The following is a 21,788-nucleotide window of genomic DNA, read 5'->3' on the forward strand; positions in this document are numbered from 1 at the left end:
ACTTGAACCAGTGAAAAAAATTGAGTATGCAATTTAAGTCCACGAAAAAGTAGCCATTTTGTCTAGCACATGAGGGTTAAGAAGCATTAAGAAGTTAAATAATTTTTAAAAGGAATAACGAAATTTTTTACTTAATGAATCGCACATACATGTGTGTTTAAGTAACAAGATACTGTTCAATGCCGATTTAAATTTATTATTTTTAATCTAATGTATGAGGCGTTACTTGCGAGACAAAGTGACCGCTTTCCGTGAAATGGCCCTAATGTGTACTTCATGAAAATAAAGAACTTCATGTGAATAATACGAGAAGTTAGTTTTAATTCATTATTTTCATGCTATTTCCGAATCACTAAATTTCTTCTTTATAGGAGCTGTTTTTTTTTCTCGGTTTATTTATTAAATAATCTGATAGGTTGAACATTGTGAAATGTAGTTTGCAGTTATCAAGTTCAGATAAGAATAATTAACTTTAGGAATATATGCAATTAACAAGCGTATGAATTAAATTCACTTTCCATACTAAAAAAATTTCATATTTTATTATTTTTACGACTAAAATTATTTTTTTACTCAGCACATCCATAATATTCATATTCTAAATAGCCATCCCACATTAAATCACATTTAAAATATTTCGGTTTGAAAATAAATGTACTGTATAAAAGATATTAAGATATTTCTCGGAGATTCAGAAATATTTGGGAAAAGCCTTTGCCTAATAATAATACAGAAAATATAGGAGTAGCAGTGCTCAAGAGGAAGCATACAGAAAATAGTCTGCTTCCTCTTGAGCACTGCTACTCCTTTCAAGTTAAATTGGTTTCTAAGGTTCGAGCTCTTTATAGCACTTTGAAAGAGCTAGGAAATCCATTTTTTTAATGACCAGGACCTTATCATAATCGATAGCAGGGTTATTGCGCACAGTGATGTCAATGCCAGTTTATTCAGCCGAGTCCACTGGTCTTTAACGATTCCATAATTGATTTTAAAATAAAATTTTCTTCATTTACAGTACAGAATATGATATCGTGTCAAGAATCTTAAAATATTTTTTAACAAAAAAAAAAAAAAAAAAAAAAAAAACAATTAATGAGAAATAAGTTGTATGACTCAATATATCTTCAAAGTGGACTTTTAGAGAGACAATATTAGCATTTTGCAGTCCAAGGTGGCGGTCTAACGATCATACACAAGAAATATCCCTGAAAATTTCCCCTCTCACTTAACTTTTCCCTCCAGTTGGAGGAGAAGGCATCTATTGTAATTCTTATCTCTTCCCCTTTGTTCCTTTCGAAGCCTCGCGAGTTTGACACTTATTCCCTAAGGAGTTGGGGCGAGTTTTGGGGTGAACCCAAGTGGGGGGCCAATGGGGCCTTCGAATTAAAAAAGAAACTGCAATAAAATATCCTGCATCATTTTGAGATAAGCAGTTTCAAAATTGTGTTAGAAAGTGCAAGTGAAAAATGGCGCCCAGGTTGCCAATTTTGGCGGGCTGTATCGCGGGTCAGAATTTTTTTGTGCAAAACAAAAATATGCCAATAACTTACTTTTTTTTTAATGTTAACAAATGCTAAATCAAAAATCTTTTGAGTTTGTGAAGGTAACCCCTGTGCCTGAATTGACATGGACTATACCTGAATAAGCTGACATGTTTCATATATCTCTAGTAGTGATCACAGTCAAACACGAAGAAGTGTTTCGATTTTTCCAAGATTGTACTATTGAGAGCTATAATTTCTTCAACAAAAGAAAAACAAGACATCATGTGAGATATGAGAGAAATATTTCAAAAAACAGCCTTTGTACAAGTGATAATTATAATCTCAGAATAAAATAAAGTTGATGAACTTGAAATATGAGATAATTTATATAACCGAAAAACATATAAGATATTGAACTTAGGTACAAAAAATATTTTGAATTGAAATTGACACACTCACTGCATCGTGATTTTTCAAGCCTTTCCAAGGTAAACTGCCTTGGACAAATTCAACAAGCATGTAAAAAAATGACCATAAATCATCATTTCTTCCTAGGTCCTGAAATAAAAAAATAGTTATATTCCAATGACACGACTTTTAATATATTCCAATGAATTTGAAAAATCCACATTTTAAGAAAAAGTTGAGTGAGATTTTCAGAAATAAATTCCTTTTCATATAAAACAGAACAGATTATGAAATCTTATTTATGATGAATTATGTCAAAGAATTTTGGGCACATCCAAGCATTTCATTCGTTCACGGCAGTTTTGTTACGATCATCATTAAAAATGTATTTATTGGGTATTTTTGTAATGCAGAGATTGAACTACCAGAGATACATCGATCATTCATTTATGGACATTTTGTGATAAGAAAATCTAAGAGATTATTCTCAGCAATTAGTATAGACCAAGCACATGAACAAAATAATGCAACTGTTATAGGGTATGGTGGTGCAATAGAATTTACACAGAATCTATCAACACCTAGGCGTTGGATGGTTTCTGGACCTGAAATAAGTCGATTAATAGAAGAGTTTGAGTGTAGTGTTGAGCAAAAGCATACAGAAAATAGTCTGCTTCCTCTTGAGCACTGCTACTCCTTTCAAGTTAAATTGGTTTCTAAGGTTCGAGCTCTTTATAGCACTTTGAAAGAGCTAGGAAATCCATTTTTTTAATGACCAGGACCTTATCATAATCGATAGCAGGGTTATTGCGCACAGTGATGTCAATGCCAGTTTATTCAGCCGAGTCCACTGGTCTTTAACTATTCCATAATTTCATCGAAGAAAGACTTTTGCGAAAACTGGTTACAATATTTCAACATTTAGAAAAGAACAACGTTCCTTTGTTCAGCAGTTCTGAGAAGGAATTGAATAAGACAAATAGTGAACTAAAAATTATAAAAGCGGACGTTCAGCTGTTTTCCAAGCTCTTTATTGTTTCACAAAACTGTTAGTTGGATCTGTCAATTTTTTTTCAAACATGAAAATCAACCATTTCCAGCTGCATTTTCCAGTAATGGTAAATGTCGATCAAGTAACAAAGCTGACCTAGCACACATTTTAGATTTTAGAAGATACTATCATGATAAATGACCATGCCTTCACAGACACTTGTGACGCTATAATTTGCGATGGTGCGCTTATTTTTACTCATATTTTAAAGTCATAAACTTCTAAAAGATTTTTTAATTACTATGAAAACATATTTAAACTTTACGTTTGTAAATATATTGATACTTTCCAACGCCAGAGAATAAATTTTTATTTGGGGCAGATATGTTACACCAGCCATTAAAGGTCAAACTAGAAAGAAGAGGGAAGCAGAGATAAGAAGACAAGACCTTTACCTAAAGTTTGGCAAGGTTTTGTAAGAAATTCAAGTAACAAAAAAAAAAGAGTTATTTGCTCTGCTATAGGTACGTTAGCTGTAAGTACCATAATGCATGTGCAGGTGCTTACGACTTAGGTGAAGACTTTAAAGGAAATAATATTGGTAAAACTTCGCTCATTGATGTTACTTGCCCTGGCCAAGAAGAAGAAAACCCAAGAAGGACTGCATCTTCAAGACATGGTATTTTGTCATTCGCACTGTTGATACAATGGTCTTAGTTAGTATTAGCAACATCTTACTTTTTTTCTAACATTAAGTCTGGATAAACTTTGGATTCCTTTTGGAACAGGAAAGAGCTATAGATTTATTCCGGTTCATGTAGGTGCTTTGGGCACTGACAGAGGTTCAACTCGGCTGATGAATATAGCCATTATAGTTTATCACTATGGGGGGCACTCCAGAAAACGTGCATCGTCCTTTCTAACGCAGCTGTGGTCTCACATTCACACACATTCGTAGGCATATTAGAAGCAAACCATTTCTAAACGAGCGGCAGGGTTTTTTTTAAATAAAATTAACATTTTTTAAATTTTTTTAATTACAATGGTATTTTTTAGACTTTGATGTATATATTACAAAAATTTAGATAAAATGTCAGTTTAATAATGCTCAAAAAGGGCGTAAATTCAGTTTTCTTTTCCTTCCTCCTTTTTTTCTATTAATGTTCTTATTATGCTATTGAAAGCTATTGAAAAAAAAAAGGCTTTACCTTCACCGGGATTTCATGCCTTCACAGGTTGTGAAAGCATTCCTAGCTTCACTGGGAAGTCCAAAAAATCAACCTGGAAGGCATGGGTGATATTCAAAGAAGCAACTGCGGCGTTTTTATTTATTTCGCAACCTCAAAGTTCGATACCCAGTGAAATTTTCGACATTTTCGAAAGGTATGTAGTACTACTGCACGGTTCCACTAGTAATAACGTAACTAAATAATACCAGAAAAGAGTTGTTTATGACAAAATATCGGCCACTTGATAGTTTGTCACCAACAGAGAAACGCTTTTACAGCAACAAGTATTGCGTTGTGCTTTGCAAACTGGACACATTTGGGGACAAGCTCACAAACATACCATACGTTCGCCATCTCCAAGCGAATGAGGATGGCGGTTGGATGACAAATCTTGGCAGCTGAAATAGTCTGAGTTGTACGGAAATTTCTGATTCATGCACTAAGCTCATTAAGTGCACGTGCAAAATCTGCAAAAAGAAGTTTGTGTCTGTCCTACACACTATTATACAAATGCAAAAATGAATGCAAACAATGAAGCAGTGTTTGACTAAAGACATATTACTAATATTTTGGTACACATTTGGATTTAATATTTTTCCTATTTTCATACTAGTACTTTGAAAAGCATGTTATCTCTTTTGTAAGTAATAAAATTATATTTTTTAAAAAAGCACCAAAATTTTTACATTGCTCAATTTTAACGTACAAAACAAAATCTGTGACCTGAAAAATCTATAATTCAATATAAAAACCTCTTTTGTACAACATATAATAAAAAACTCGAATATGGACAGCCATTTTGAAAATCGCCGCCACCTTGGATTTAAACGGTTTTTGAAAGTGCCTCTGGGTTCATTGTATAGTCATAAACAACATTCCTACCAAGTGGCATCTTCTTATCATAATTTGCAGCTTCCATCAGTTAGCTCCCCAGCTATTAAAATTAGTATTAATGTTAAATGAACTTTAAATTGTCATCAGTTTATTTTCGAAAGGGTAGCTTTTAACTTTTTGAAAACAATTTTATGATAATTGTTCGTAATTCCTCCATACTTTATTCTTATTTTTTCTCCTATTGTTTGTTCCTTTTTCTGTGTTTCGTACTCATGAAAGCAATGTGGAATATTTGGTGGTATACACAGAAAGTTTTGTGTTTTCATTTTTAAAAAATACTCAAGAATGGATTAAAAACATAAGAATGAACTACGTTAGAAAGATTTCAAAACAGACTAGGCATCATATTGTTGTTACTTGGATCAAAAAAAATGATTGGATTTTTTTCGATGGAAATTCGATTTGAAACCAGGCCCGCTCCAGGCGGGGGCAGATAGTAAAAGCTACAATGTTTAATCCGTCAACAAACACTATATTTGCAAAACTATAAAGCTCATTCAAACGGCATAGGGCGCTGCACGAGGGATATTCTTGATCTGTCATCTATCCTTGATCTAAACACTTCGTAAAGCATTTGACACCAAATTGTGTTGATTGTCTAGCTGAAGTACTGAGATACTATGCACAAATAAAGGTTCACGAACTTCGAGATGAGATTCGGGATCTAGTTAGTTTGTAACATACCATTAATCAGCTTATCATTGTAATTTAGATTCTGAGTCAGAAAAGGAGAATTATCTGGGAAAAAAAGGAATTTATATAAAAACTAAAATGCGATTTCTGCAAGAACTGTGTAGTTAGTGTGTATAAATTTTTGTGAAAATAGTTCTACACAGTAGCGCATACAGACATGTCTAAGGTAATCACGAAAACACACATACACAAAACGCTATTAATTACTCGGATATTATGCACACTACAAAAAAAAATGTATCAATCGACATGGATTAGTATCCTTTAAAATTGCTTACTAGAGCTATAATAAGGGGCTATACACGAAGTAAAATGAACAGAAAATTGAATTTTTGTTTAGAAAATATTTTATAACATAAATTAGTGTTGTTTGCTACAGTCTGTGTGCTCAAATTTAACAGCAGTCTAATGAGTAGAACGAAAGATATTAACGAAAAACTATTTTAAAAAGGCAGGGTCTGCACTACATACAAAATGCTACTTTCAAGGTCAAAGCTTATCAAGCTATGGAAAATAAAATAACTAAATATCAATACACCAAACATATGAAACACCTAAAGCTAATCTTTATAACAAGTAAGTTTTAAATAATGCATTGAAAACGCTGTGGCTTTGTTGAAGTTATTTATTTTTTAAGCCATGGTGTAACCGGAACTACTCGACGAATTAAGACCGATGGAGCTATTTATTTTTTCTTTATAATGATACGTAAGAAATTTTTTTATTTTACCAAAAACTTAAGACAAAAAAAAAATAAAATAAAAGCAAAAACAACCATTTATAATAGATTTCAATCGGGAATTACTGAGTGGAAGAACCTTGACGCATCACTGCCGCACAAAAATATTCTCCACTCCTTACCCTAACAATTTGGATTTTTGTCTTCCACAGTATTATATTCCTGAGAGGTGTAGTTATATTGGTTAAACTTCTCATCTCGTTATCACAAACACTGTCGAAAATGTAGTTAAAAATAATCAAAAATTGACACAGTAAACAGTATTATCACATTTATGAATTTTAACGTGAATCACCAAAAATATTCGAATTTCATTGAATTTACAAGACGTGTCAAACTGTAACATGCCCGTTTCATTGTAAAATTGTCAGAAAATTAACAATATTCATTCAATTAAAGTTGTCAATTACTTACATTATGCTGATGGGCACTCAGAGATGCATATCGAACCGTGCCACGAAATCCAATGTTTTGCCTAGGTGGTTTTACTTCTCCTGAACTTGTACGGTATTGCTTAGCAAGCCCAAAATCTATCATAAATATTTTTTTCTCATTTTTTGTGCAGTTTTTTGATCCAACAACGAAATTCGCCTGTAAATAAATACGAATGAATTTGCCAATAGAAAGGGGAAAATTGCATATGAAAATATTGTGGGAAAGGGATTGGAACAATACAGCAAAAGTTTCTGTAAAAAATTCTGCATTTTTCAGTGTAGAAAGCAGTTTAATGAGTGTTAGGAAACAATGAAAATTGGCACTTCACCGTTCACTGCGGCAATGTCATACACCTCATTTTGTGGTCATATACAACCCAAATTTAAAAAAAAAAAAAAAGAATATCAGAACTCTTTAAACAAAATTGTCAATGAGTCAGGTAAAATGAATGAATCCTAATTAAACAAAGTAAAACAAGTTATTTATGAATGAGTAAAACGATTTCAACAACCTTAATAGTATTATTTTAACAATTTAAGAGTAGTAAACACATTTGAAAAGTATGTTGATTTTCTGTGTGGGTCAAAAAATTAGAATAATTAATTACTTTAATGTGATTTTGAAAAGTAGCGAAAATATTTGTATGCCTGTTAACTATGCGTAGGTTGAGGCAAGTATGTATAAAACTTGGCGTCAGGAAATTTTACGTTATTCTTTTGCTGAAAACGGGTTGTCAACGTGATAGAATCGGAAATATGGAAGTTTCTTATTGCATCATTGTTTAAAGTTAGGGGGGAAAAACAGTTAATCTTGATCGATTTACTATCTAAGTTCTCGAAGATATTAAAAGAATATAGAAGGATCGAGACCAATTTAAAAATAACCGAAGTAAATGAGGTGGAAAACTTTTAACAACTGGTAGAGATAAATTCAAATTGAAGTGAATCGTCTAAAATAATCGTTTTAAAAAAATCTCTTACCACCATAAGTGTTGGAAGGAATCTGTAGTTATCCTGTACAAGCCAACTACACTTGGATGATTGCATAAACTGCAGTTGCTATTGTAACTGCAGTTTATTGCAGTAATTGCCCGAAGTAAAACCAAAGATGAACATAAAGCAGAGACGTGCTTAACTCTCGTGGAGCAAAGAGAAGCTCATTTAGGTACAACAAGAGTGAGAAAGTACCCTATTCAGCGATGAATCTTTATTTAAAATATCTGTTGAAGAAAGAGGTGTTCGGGTTTGACATTTGAAAAGCGAAGTGTTTGAGAAATCTTGTGTAAGACGTGCTCTCAAATTGAAACATCCTTTATGGTTTGGGGATGCATGAGAGTTACTGGGAACTGGACAATTGTATGTATCTTAAAACAATATGATCTTTAAACAATGTGTGGTTTCCGCTTTTTATCAAGATATACTAAATTACTGCATGGCACTATTTTCTGAGACACAACAGTTACACATTCAGTGACGCATTTATCTTTCATTCCGGTTTGTGTCATATCTCTAAATTGACTCGTAAATTTTAAACAGAAAGAGGGATTTCGGTATTAAACTGACCAAGCAACTCTACCGATCTGAATACCATCGAAAAGTTGTGGCTTCGTCAAACCTAAAGGAAAAGGTTCTAGACCTAGGGCTCGCTAACGAAATTGAACTCATTGCCGCATTGAAAAGGATATGGAAACAGTATCAGTAGCCTTGAATGTTGACAGCTGATGGTAAAATGATAGAAGGGCGCTGAATATAATTTCTGACAATGAAACAACGAAGTTTAAACGATGAATGACCGATTTCCTTGGAACAATTTCTTCAAATCAGGCTGCAGCAGCTCGTACGAAATGTAATGCCGAGACAATATGAATGTTGAGGAAGTAGATTGAAGAGAACCGAAAGAGTAAGGAATGTTGTCCGAGACACACAAAGTTTCTGCTTCCATGTATAAAAATGTCTTCACTCTTACGCCTGAGTAAACACCTAAATATTTGACTCATCACCCTTAAAATTGAATAGAAACTAGCATTCTTTGAGCCTGAATTTTGAGTGTCAGAACCGACGAACAAAGAAATTCAACCACATAAATTTAACATGACGCGTAAATACAACTTTTTAAAGATTTTTACTGTATAGTGATAAACTTTATTTCTCAACGAAATCATTTCAAGCTCAATGTTTTGTTCCTTAGAAGGGTCTGAAATATGCTTTTATTTACTTATTTATTTATTTTTATTTTATTTTATTTTTTTTGAAAGAAGTGAACTTCAAGTTTCGAAAATGGCTTCAGACTGTAGCTTAAGGCTGAAAATTAAAACTTTGCAAGAGACACAAAAAACTGATTTTCTGATAAACCCTTTGACTGACTGATTGAATGATTAAAGCCGATTTTTTTTATTAATTTTTTTTTAAACATTATTGAAAACATTGTACATTATAACAAGGCAAAATAGTATCCCCGCAGCATCCGAGGATTTAGGTGATTTTAGCAGTAACACGGCATTATTATTACGAGGCATGTTCCTTAATAGAACAAGAAGACAAGATTTCTTCCTATATTTCACAATATTGCTGTGCATTATGATTACATTATCATGCAAAAATAGTCTCCTTTATGTTTTTATTAAAGTATTTTTATTATGTATTATTAATTATTTACTATATAAATATATTTGAATTTTTGGTGAAAAATTGAATTTTGTTTTTGTCAATGCCTCAGGGCCAGACTAACGTACGTCCAAAACTGGCATTTTGTAGCTTATTACTACATTGTAGTTTTAATCCTATTGCGCATTGATCCACAAGAGTTGAGCAGTAATTCAAAGGAAAAAAAGTCTTCTATAATTATTTATCAGAAACGAAAGTTTTTACGTCCTCCTGAAAAGTAGTGGTAATGTGATTTAGTTAGTCTGGCTTTGAGATACAGAATAATCTATTATAAAATTATACTGGGGTAACTTTGAAAATTTGCATTTGTCGCTTAACTTTTCTGAAACATGCTTAAATACCAATAAAACCAAGAGGTAATGTAACAAAATAAGTGAATTGAGGTAATGTAACAGTTTTACTTTAAGCCTCATCAAGACATTCGTTTCAAAATAGATTACAATAAAAGCAGTAAACTAATAGCTTTCTTATCGTATCCGTAACATTCGATATAAATATATTCACACAGACATTTTAATACGCATTATTAATAATTCAAAGGCACTTACAGGTTTTATATCTCTATGAATAAAACCAGCTTCATGAAGACAAGTAAGAATTTTCAGAATTTCTTTTCCTAGGCGTAATGTTGTGCTTAAAGTAAAACCTTTTGGAAATCTTCGTTTCATGTCTGCAAGACTGGGACCATGTAATTCCATGACTAAATAGTTAAAACTTGAACTTTTTCCAGCATGTACAAAGCGACTGATACCATCATTTCCTTGAAAAATATGTGTAATTTAGCAATTAAAATACTGCTTAGTATCATATAGAAAGCTAATAGTTTATTTACAAAAAAAAAAAAGAAAGAAAAAACATTTGCAAGACATATTAAACATAAAATGTATTTCGATCAAATGGGTTAAAAATTTTAAAGTTTTTTGCAAAGTAAACGATGCTCCATAAAATTTTATCCAATGAAAACTAATTTTAGAAGATCAAAACCAAAATTAGAGAAACATACTCATCATAAAAAACAGATTTTTACGTTTTATTAATCTCATCAAGCTTTTTAAAACTCTATTTAATATTGTAGTAAAACAAAAATTTTGTCAAAAACTATTAACGCCTACGTTTTTGTATGCCCGGTGCTCGCATTGGTTTTTTAACATCAAATACAGTAGATCACTTTCAAGTGGCTTATTCGCCATCGTAGGTAAAGTCTGACCACAATGAGATCCCCTTGGTTCCATCTTGTTTCAGAATTATTGTCCATTTTCATGAAGGGGCGACATGGATAGGAAAGTTGGAATTGAACTTGCTAGTGCGTCATTGGTTCTAGAGCTTGAATACGTCACCTTGCAATTTAAGAAATTAGCCAAAGAGGTAAAACGTTTAAATTCTGCTCGGTCAAGGCAGATGTCTCATTGGACAGACGTAAGTGTCTTGGTTTTACTTCATTTATTAGCAATTGGTTAGAGATAACAACGCCTCCTATAATTAATTTCACTTGAAAATTGGTGAGAGTAGGATTGCAATAAAGGATGCGAAGCTTGTCATTTTTACTTTTTCGCTAACTCAATGCAGTTATTGCTGCAGCTTAAACCTTTCAGGTCTAAGTAATCACAGAATAAAAATATACTATGAATACATTTTATTTTTCATATCGCCAAAATGTTACTAAACTCCAAAATATGGCACGCGTACTTTCATCCTTCTCAACCTATTTTAAGGAATGGGGACTTCTTTTCTCAAAGGATTGACAAGGGTCATTTGTTTGCGGTCGGATTATATATTACATGGGTTTCATAAAATCTTGCACTGATAGAGAAAAATCATTTTAAAAAAGCAAAAAAAAAAAAAAAAATATCGGATTTAAACATAATTTATTTTTATTTTGATCCTTATTGAAAAAAGCTTTTTTTTACAATGTTAAGATACTTCTGCGTGAGCGCCTTTCGTAGTTCTGAGGAGCTTCGGACGACTTTCAACTTCGCGCCAGGCATTACCGCAACCAGAATTTCCCTTTTTGTAGATTTGGTAATAACACTACTTATATGGATAGGATATTCGCTGTATTAAGATTGTCAACATATGCTAAAACCAAAGACTCTAAGGGTGTGACAATCCTCATAACTCCCCACAGAGTTTTTTATTTCGCAGTCGCCATTTTCAATACTTGATGTTAGCACTGCCTAAATGCCTTTAGCTAATATTGTATTAATAGGGAAAACCAAAATTTGAGATAAAGATCAAAACTTAGCAAAGAATTATGCATAAATCTTCAATATTTTTTTGAATAAATTTTCTTTGTCGGTTCATAACTTCTTATACTATAAACACCGTGTAGTATCTTTTTAATGGTTTAAAAAGATTTCTGAATACAATTAAAGTCTCATTTGTGTAATAAAACTAACAACTAAATTAAAAACGATATAAAATTAATTTTGTCAAAATGTTAGACGTTATGTTTCCGTAAGGTCCTATTAATAATGCTACTTATTGGGAGCTCTAAATTCCACCTTTTCTTTATTATTTATTTATTTATTTTATTTTATTTTATTTTTGCACTACCAAAGCGTACAATCATGGCATAAAAAAATTGTAGAGCTGAATTACAACAAAGTTATAAACAATATAAAATAAAGGGATAAATATAAAATTAGTAATTTTAATTCACATACGAAAACTACATATATTTTATTTCAGCTATTACACTATATATATATATATATATATATATATATATATATATATATATATATATATATATATATATATATTTATATTTATATTTATAGATACATTAAGCGTTTAAGTAAAGCACTCGTTAAAAATAGCACACATAATACATGAAATGAATTACGAATGAATATAGTATCAAGAGTGGAAATTTTAAGTTTCTATTTGGAAATAAGTATTTTCCTGAGTATTCAAGCTTTATATTGAAAACGTGTAAAGCAAATTAAAGAAGAAAAATAAATTAAATGCATAGTTATTTTAGGATCCCCCCCCCCCTCATCCTTGCCCCAAACATCTGAAATGTTGTTTACAGCTAAATCTGCACCAAATAAATTTAATGCTAGAAACACGAAAAACTACTCGCATTAAGATTATTGTTTATTATTGTATTCATAATAAGGAAAAATTTGGCCTCAAAATATCCTCAAGAAAAATATAATTACCTATTGTTTGGATTATAACAAACTTTAAATCCTACCTTGAAGAGTTTTGATAACTGAAACTTCCATCTTTAAAGACTGTTTTGACGGTTTTTCCACTTTCAAGGCGACTAATTCATTGGAAGTAATATCAAGTGCTTCATAGATTTCTCCAAACCCTCCGAATCCAATTTTGCTTACCTGAAAATTATAGACTTCGTTTAATTGACCTGGAACCACATTTGAACAGAGAAACATAATAAGTTAATGCTTCTTTATATAGACCAACTCTTACTTAAGCCTCCTGCTTTGACCTTTGAGTACAATAATTTTATAATGCTTTTAAATAGTTAATGAGAATTTTATAACTAATTATTTTATTGTGATGCACATAAGTAATGCGTTGTAACCATACAATTTGTTAGAAACACGAGGAAGATTTCTTAGGATTCGGCAGGTCAAGTAAATGAGAAAGAAAATGATAGCAAGTTTTCAAAGTTTACAAAAAGTTTTTGTGATGTAATACTTTCTTCATCGTTATTAACAATATAATTTAAATACAAAGCGGAAGTAATGCCATGAATTTTAATAATCAAAAGTAATGTGGCAATTATTTGAACAGAGCAACTCACCATCGGGATTGAACCGGAGTTGGCAGCGTGCTGCGTGAAATGTTTAACCACTTTACGAATAAAAGCGCTTATTTAGTGCGAAGAATATATTTTCTGCGTTCATTATTATAGATGGTGTTCCGTTTTAAACTGCAAGACCTTTATTTTCGCAACCGTTAGTTCTAGATGTATACTTCCAATTGCAAAATCGTTCAAAATCAGATGCAGGATTAGGATATTGAAAGTTTGAAGTAAAAATAAAAATAAGTCAAAAAATACATACTAATTTAATTTTTTATACTGGCCCTAGATCCCCTAACTTATATTTAGGAAAATAATATCCATCGAAAAATAATTCCAACAAAAAAAGTTTGAACTTAGTACGACCAATATTCACTGAGATATGAAACGCAGCGATTTGTGAATTAGACCACTTTTCACTCGCCGTCAATAACACCTTTAGGGGGGGGGGAATATAGTGTAAAGAAAACAAGTGTTTAAAATGATATGTGTGCATAGAGTGGTTTTTCAAATTGTTCGAGGTTTTGTCATGTGTTTTTGCGTTTCACGGCATAACATTTGTGAATAGCAATGAAAAATATAAATACCTTGTTTTTCTTACTTTGACGACCTCTCATTCTCCTGAAAGGGCGATAAGTTTCAATCTCATCTTCTGTATGGTCCCTTAAAACTTTGCAATGGAGTATCTCCTTGAGTTTTGGTTGCACAAATGTCAAGTTTTTTGTGTCAGTAATACACTGCTTGACAATTGCTAAGGAACAATTACATTTTTTGGAACAGTTAAGAATAGATAATGACTAAAGAAACAGAAGGAAATATATAGTTAGTAGGGAGGATGTGCCTTTATTATAAGCACAAAATAATACAGATATTACTGCATCAATGAAGTAAAAACTTAAAAATAAAAAAATAATCCTACTTAGATGATTTTCATACAACCACAAAAAAATGATCTAGGTCAGAATGATAGAGACATGAGTACCTTAATATGATGTATGATTACCAGGGACACTGATGCACAATTTACATTTGTTTTCCATACTCCCCACTAATTACTGAGGAGTGCTTGGGGGATGTTTTCCCACTCCTCTCTCAATGCGGATTTGAGTTCTTGTACTGTTCTAGAAGGGACGGTTCTTCGCGCAACACGTCTGCCACGAGCCTCCCAGGCAAGTTCAATTGGATTTAAGTTGGGAAAGTAAGCAAGTCACTGCATACGGAGAATGTTTTCACTTTGCAGTGTGTCTGACACTTCAATACTCCAGTGTGGTCGTGTATCGTCGTCCGTAAAGAGAAAGTCTGGGCCTACAGCCTCCCTAAAAAGACGAACATGGTCCAGCATAACATCTCTGCAATACATTTGCGACGTATCGTTTTCTTATTCAAAAATGTGAAGTGGTGTTCTGCCATTGTGCATGATGCCTGCCCACACCATGACGACTGGGCCGTACCGATCGCGTTTGCAAACAAATTTTTGTGCATAACGTGTTCCACGCTCTCTCCACAGTAGTTGGAGACCAGAATCACTTGCCACACTGAAACGAGATTCGTCAGAGAACATCACTCTAGATCAATTTTGATGATCCCACCAACATGTTCCTTACACCAGCGTAATTTCTTTCGACGATTTCATGGTTGAACTTGGATGCAACGTACGGGCTTCCGTGCATACAAACCGACGTCATTTACTTGCCGTGAGATGGTTCATGCAGAAACATGCGTACCGGTAGCGGTTGTTATAATTGCAGCTATCTGTCCAAGTGAAATTTCTGTTCCTTTTTGCCACGAGGGCTTCATAGCGATCCTCTGAAGGTGTGGTGCTCCTACCACGACCCCCGGCATGCTTTTGCAAAACATTTCCACCTTCAGCGGTCGTGTTTAATTGGGAGATGGCACTTTTTGATACACCCATTGCAGCAGCCACAGTTGTGACACTTTGACCTGCTTCCAGTCGTCCAACCGCTCGTCCACGATGGTAGATACTCAATTTATGTCTTGCTGACATTTTACTCTTAAGTATTTCAAGAACCAAACATAATTTCAGAGAAAAATCTTTTTTAACATCCAGCACCATTTTTGTTAAAAACCTATCAGCGTGAATTTTCTTACGAATCTTGAGTGTGCATGCACTGTCTTTTATACAGATAACGAGTCCTGGTCTACCACGCCTTCTGAACTTGAATTTATTTTCATTGGCCAGGTGGTTGAGGTACAAATTTGCATAAATCACTTGTTCCTTAGCAATTGTCAAGCAGTGTAGTTCTCAACGGAGATTATTGCTCTAAGTATTAGTTAGGGGACCTGGGGCCCGTATAAAAAGCGAAATTTTGTATTTTTGAGCAATCACGACTGCTTATTGCTTTCATTTGACTGTTTTTGGCGTGCTATCATTTTACTTTCCCGCCAGCACCCTCTGCAGCACCACCGTTGACCGGCTCCTCACGATGGTGCTCCTATAGCGAAAGCCGTCTCCAGGTTGTGTCAATATCCTACTCTTACACGCATACATACACAACTACACACACAAACACATACACCTACACACACATACACGTATACACACAACTACCCACACATTCATGCCTGCACACAGACACAAACACATATGCCTACACACACACACATACACATACCCCGCCCCCACGCACACAAACACTCATACACACAACTACCCACACACTCATGCCTGCACAGAGACAGAAACACACACCCCTCCACACATATACACATACCCCCTACACACAAACACACATACCCTCCACACACAAACACACACGCCTACATACACACACACTCGTGATTGCGAAAAACGTAATTTTAATTCAAGATGTCAAAATTCAAATTATTTTTTTTCCTCTTATTTTTAGTTTCACTTCAAACTTTCAATATCTTAACTCTGCATCTGATTTTGAACATTTTTAAAATTGGAAGTATACATCTAGGACTAACGGTTGCGAAAATAAAGGTCTTGCAGGTTATAACGGAACACCCTATATAATGCACAGCAAAGTCTCGAAAACTTGACATAATGTGTCCGAACGGGTAACAGAGTTTGAAAACTGCCGGTTTCGCACTCCGACTAATTCCATCCTGCCATAATGAGGCCGAGTTTTGCATTTCCTCTAAAAACTCAATTTACCTTTTATAAAGCAGACATATAAACGTATTATATATTTTATTCTATGACGATGTTTCACCATAGTTCAAATATCATTTGTAAAATAAACCTAGATCTAATTGTACTTTCTTTCTAAATTAAGCATTTTGAAATTGAAAGTAGGGGAAACTGCTGTACCCACGGACGAAATTTATTTCTCAATTTTTGCTGGTCTCTGGGAATGGATAGTTGATCGGAAAATTTTTCTGGCAGAATCTACAACTTATCATCTAATTTGGCAATTTTTGTCAGGTGAAAACCTTAAAGCTTTCAGCCTCAAAAAAAAATCTTAAAAACCATCTTTTCTGTCCGTGGGTACAACATCCCGTTCACCCCGCGAACAGGTGCCTTTGTACCCATGAACATATAAAACAATAATTTTTAAATAGGTCTGAGGAACTCAATTATACTTAACGCATTTTCATAAACCATTTTATATTGAAACACTTCAAACATCCGTTGAAAATAACATTAAGTAACATATCCAAAAGAAATTAAACTTTGAAAATTAATCGAAGGTTTTTTTTTTCAATTTTTTAAATTTTCCTTAATTTTTAACTTTAGTGAACTCTTTAAAAAATTATAAGTCTTAAGAGAGTTAATGATGTTATGGATAATTAATATATGTTTTTAAACAAAAAAATAACTAGATTCATGATAGTATGGCTCTCTATGTACTTACGTAATAACTTCAATTTATATGCAAATTGAAACCTTTAACCAAAATTAACCCATTACAAAAAAACTCACTTTAGATTAAACCAACAAAATCTAGAAAAATCGACTTCAAATGAAAACAGGTGGGATTGACGGCCTGTAGATCCTACAACAGGTGGGGCTAACTTCAACACTATATTTTCAAGTCGTATTTCAAATTCATCATCATTGTTAATAGCAAATTTTGGACGTTGATGACAAGGCACCATTTTGAGGTACTTCACATTGCAAGAAGACTCAGGTGTGACCCAAGGAGACTAAAAATTGCTGTCCGTGGATACACATGGTTGTGTGTCCTTGAGTACAAATGTATGGATTTTTTAAATTAATTAAATAAAGTTGAAAGTTGATAATTTATTTTAAGTTACATAATAGTTACTTATATTCAAATACGCAAAAATTTAGAGTCCAATTTTAAATTTCTCGGATTTTACCTCAAACTTATGCGTAAAAAGTCACACCCGTAAAAATGGATTCAGCAAAATAAGACTTCTAGCGTGTAAACAGTTTTTCAATAAAAAAAAACTTTTGGGTTAATACTGTGGTGTGAAAAAATATTGTCAGTTTAGAAGTCAATGTGTGTATGTTGTTTTTATGACTATATGCCATCTAGATCCTTAGGATCCTTAAAACAATAAAGCAATGTAGGCTACTTTAATGTCGCAAAGGTTGGTGACATTGCCTTTAATTATTAAAATTATTTAAATTATTTTCTATTCTTAGTTCGTACTTGTTAAGTATTAATTATTGTTTCACTCGTCTTAAAAGCTTTTTATTCTTTTTCAGCGTATTTTACTAATACAGCGCGGAAAGAAATCTAATTCTTCATAATTCCATTTTGTGTGTCGAAATTTGGGCTGAAGACTTAGCTCTTTCTTCTGTTATTTTTTCAACTATTATTTATAACTATGAATACAGAGCAAAAGCCCCTGAGACTGCAACAATACTTTTGTCGTATTTTGAAAGCAAAAATATGTGTTTTATTATAAACGGTTCATTCGTTCCTAAATTTTTCAATAATGTTGAAGGAAAGCCTTTATTCAACAACTAGTTTTTATCATTAACATTAACTTTATTTGGTAAACCATTATTTATTTATTTATTTATTTATTTTGCCTTTTTCAGTTTAATTACAATGTTCTATTAAAAATCCTCGTTTTTCAAAGACAAAAACACCAACTGCAAAATTTAAAGAAGCTTTTAATTTGATTATTAAAAATAGTTTTGGAACCCGAAACTGAATGACAACTTAAGGAATAAACTTGAGGTGCCTTTCAGAACGATGATACCATGTGAAACATACCTATTTATATTCTACTTTTGTTCTAAAATGCAAAATTCAGTCCGTTTTACCACTTTAAAATCATTGTTACTTACAGGCTTACTCAATGGTTTTAAATAAGCAAAGCTTCGGAAAAAGGCACGAAAGAGAAAAAAGGAAAACACCTTAAAATTTCAGAAAATATCTAAATAAGTTAGTTACATCATAACATAACCATGCAGCAGCATTCAAGTTTTTTTAAATTTGAGTTAAACTTCGTTTGAAATAAATGACTAAAAGTACATTTCACATAACAAATGTCCCACAAAAACTTACTACACGCCATCTGTCTTTTACTTCATGCCCTGGTTGCAATAAATCTTCTTGACTTGGATTAGGTGGTGATGTAGGAGGCCTTCAAAACATTATGAAAAACAAGAAAAAGTTTGAATAAACAATAATAAATTATATTTCACTGTCATACATTTATTTATTAAGTTCAATAAAACATTGGTGTACATGAAGAATAGCTTCTGTAAAAACTTAAAAACAAACGTATAGATGAAAATTGTTTTCTCAAAATAAGTAAACTATTCATTGTAGTGAAACATGTTTGTTACAAAAAAGTGCTTCGCATTTTGTTGCTGAATGTTCAGAGGCATATAAAAGGCTGACTACAAATGATGTCACACTTTTTTAAAACTTTTTGAGCCCCCTCCTCCCCCCATCCTTTGTCACTTCACCTTATCCCTCCCTCCCATTTGTCACATGCCATGCTATTTTTCATAAACATATTCTAATAAAAAATACCTGATGTCACACTCCTTGTTATCCCCTCCCTCTCTCTTGTCCCAAACTGTCACAATTTCACGAACTCTCCTTTCCCACTCAAAGCGTGATATCATTTGAGATAGTGAGAAGCAAAGGGATCAAGTGGCAAAATTAAAAATTTGGAGATAACCTGTACAAATGGTAGGTGAACCCCTCCTCTGTCTTGGGGCAAGAGATAGTAGGGGAGACTGTTCTACTTTAGACCACTTCTAAAACTTTTGGGTTTTCAAAAAAATAATGAGTGATTTTTATGGTTTTCAGTTATTAAAACTTAACTTCAAGTCTTGTTGCATAAGTAAAAAAAATATTTCGGATTATAAAAAAATATTTTTCTATTTTTGTATATTTTTCACAAATTTTATGTAATTTGGTCCATGGTACATGATGCTCGTGTACCTTGAGACAGACCTCTTGTACTAGCTTAACCGCATAACTTACGTTATATTCAAGTTTATTGGACCCACTTTCATTCAACTTTCTTAAATGCCTAGTAATGTTTGACCTGCTCACTTTGAATACTTTTTCGGCCTCTCTAAAAGTCATTTTCATTTCAGGATCATTACTTCTTACTGCTTCAGTAGCATTTTGCAATGCCTCAACATCTACTGGATCCCTCTTGATTCCATTTTTACTTCGAGGCATGATGAAATCCTACCTTAAATAAATAAATAAATAAAAACAATTACTACAACCTATTTACCTTGATCCAGTGGTTCAAGGTACAAGATGGAGCTTGGTGTCAAGGTACACGAGGGTGCATGTTTATACAAAAGTGGCTACCCTAACCTAACAGCTACGTAAAAAGTAAAGACTAAATGTTGAATGCACTTACCGAGAGATAGGCAATAGATATAATGGTCAATCAGTTGGGTAACACCAGTCGTTAAAAGTTCAATTTCATTTAAGTAACAATGGAATTATTTACTTTTGTTTGCACAAATCACAAAACAATCACTGTCCATATAAAAGCTAGAGTTTCAACCTACAACTCACTCTGACAGGTGGAGAGACTGTCGTGGCTGACATAGTACCGTGATTCCTCACTAGGTAAAAGCGCTAGCTGATTAGAGTGCATGGCACAAGGTACAACAGTCTCCCCTACTAGTAACCCTAGTAGGTGCTGCTGTACAGCATGATTTAGAAAAAAAAATCAATGAAAGTCTACCTAGGACGTAATCTTTATACACGTTTTACTCAAAACTTGAAAATGTCCACTTACACCCCTTTGTTTCTCACTGCTTCATTTGTGGTCGGCTCCTAGTTTTAGTCAATGCAGCACTAATTTCAAGGTATGTATTTCCATGCGTTCTTCGATGGCACTCTTTTCATATAATGGTCAGTTCAAAATAGTTGATCACATCAATTTCATAGTTTTAGTTTGCAGTAAATTCTAAAAATTGTTGTTTTCATTTTTTCCTGGCGGAAATTTCAGCTTACGAAAGAAATACTTCTATCACGTTTACTACTAAAGCGTTACTTAGACATTAATTTTATAGGAAAAATCGTATTTTAAGAAACGAGCCACACTTGATAATCCAAATTGATGAGACTTTATTTTTAATCTCAAATCTCTAGGTAAATAGCCTCTTAGTTGCTATAACCAAAAATATAGGTAAGAGATTTCATCAGAAATGAGACATCAATAGATGCGGACAACTTTACTACTGGTTCATCTTCGTGTAACATCTAGATATCTTTGTGTAACATCTAGACTCTTCATATAAGGCAACATGAAAGATACCACAAGAAGCAGAGCATGAGCGATCCAAGGCAGCTCGACGCATGACATAAATGTAAATTCTTATTCCTCAAGAGCGACTGAAGATGGGGAATGTTTTCTAATATGTCGTCTCAAACAAAAAAAAATACAGAGAAATGAAATAGTTTTAAAATGCGCTAAAAACGAAATTTAGGCCAGTTTTGGGGCAGTTTACATAAAGAAACTAAGCAATGGTGCCCAACAATCTTTTAACCGAGGGTCAAACCTCATACTAAATGATTCTCGTGGGCCAGAACACATACAATTCTTTAAATATTTTAATTTTTTCCAAATAGCAAACGAAAACATGAAAAAGGAAAAAAAAATACGAACTGAGAATTGTTATCCAACACTCAATGTTTAAGTTAATAATGCAGTTTGCATATGTTTCCCAAAAATGAATTCGTGAGCATTAGGCTATACATTTGTAACATTGTGATCACTCGAAGAATCGTAGTTTTCGTTTTGTAACATTGAACAAAACAACGAATCACACGGGTTAGCTTTGCGGGCCACATATGGCCTTTCCTTCATCTTTAAAACTTTCTCCTGTTTAGGCATAATTGGTGCTTAGAACAAGAAAATAAATAAATAAATAAATAAATGAGGTAAATAAATAAAGAAAGAAAGAAAAATCATAGGCAAAAATAGAGGTAAAAATGAGTCTACTCTGAAGTTGCAACTTTTATTTATTTATTTATTTATTTTTTTTTTGTCTATTTCGACATTTGCGACTCCCAAAAAATCTAAGCGTG

General features: G+C 33.0%; 1 protein-coding gene across 1 annotated transcript in view; it reads right to left on the minus strand.

Annotated features, from left to right (window-relative positions):
• The window catches only part of LOC129219005 (uncharacterized), a 34,331-nt gene extending 13,067 nt beyond the window's left edge, over positions 1-21,264 (minus strand). The window contains exons 1-6 of the mRNA XM_054853324.1: positions 21,260-21,264; positions 18,780-18,858; positions 12,736-12,877; positions 10,085-10,296; positions 6,853-7,029; positions 1,944-2,042 (exon numbers count right to left, since the gene is read on the minus strand). Of these exons, the coding sequence (XP_054709299.1) occupies positions 1,944-2,042; positions 6,853-7,029; positions 10,085-10,296; positions 12,736-12,877; positions 18,780-18,858; positions 21,260-21,264 (714 nt within the window). The remainder of the gene's footprint in view (positions 1-1,943; positions 2,043-6,852; positions 7,030-10,084; positions 10,297-12,735; positions 12,878-18,779; positions 18,859-21,259) is intronic.
• Between the last annotated feature and the right edge of the window lie 524 nt (positions 21,265-21,788).

Source organism: Uloborus diversus, chromosome 3 (assembly GCF_026930045.1).
Source record: "Uloborus diversus isolate 005 chromosome 3, Udiv.v.3.1, whole genome shotgun sequence".
NCBI lineage: Eukaryota > Metazoa > Arthropoda > Arachnida > Araneae > Uloboridae > Uloborus > Uloborus diversus.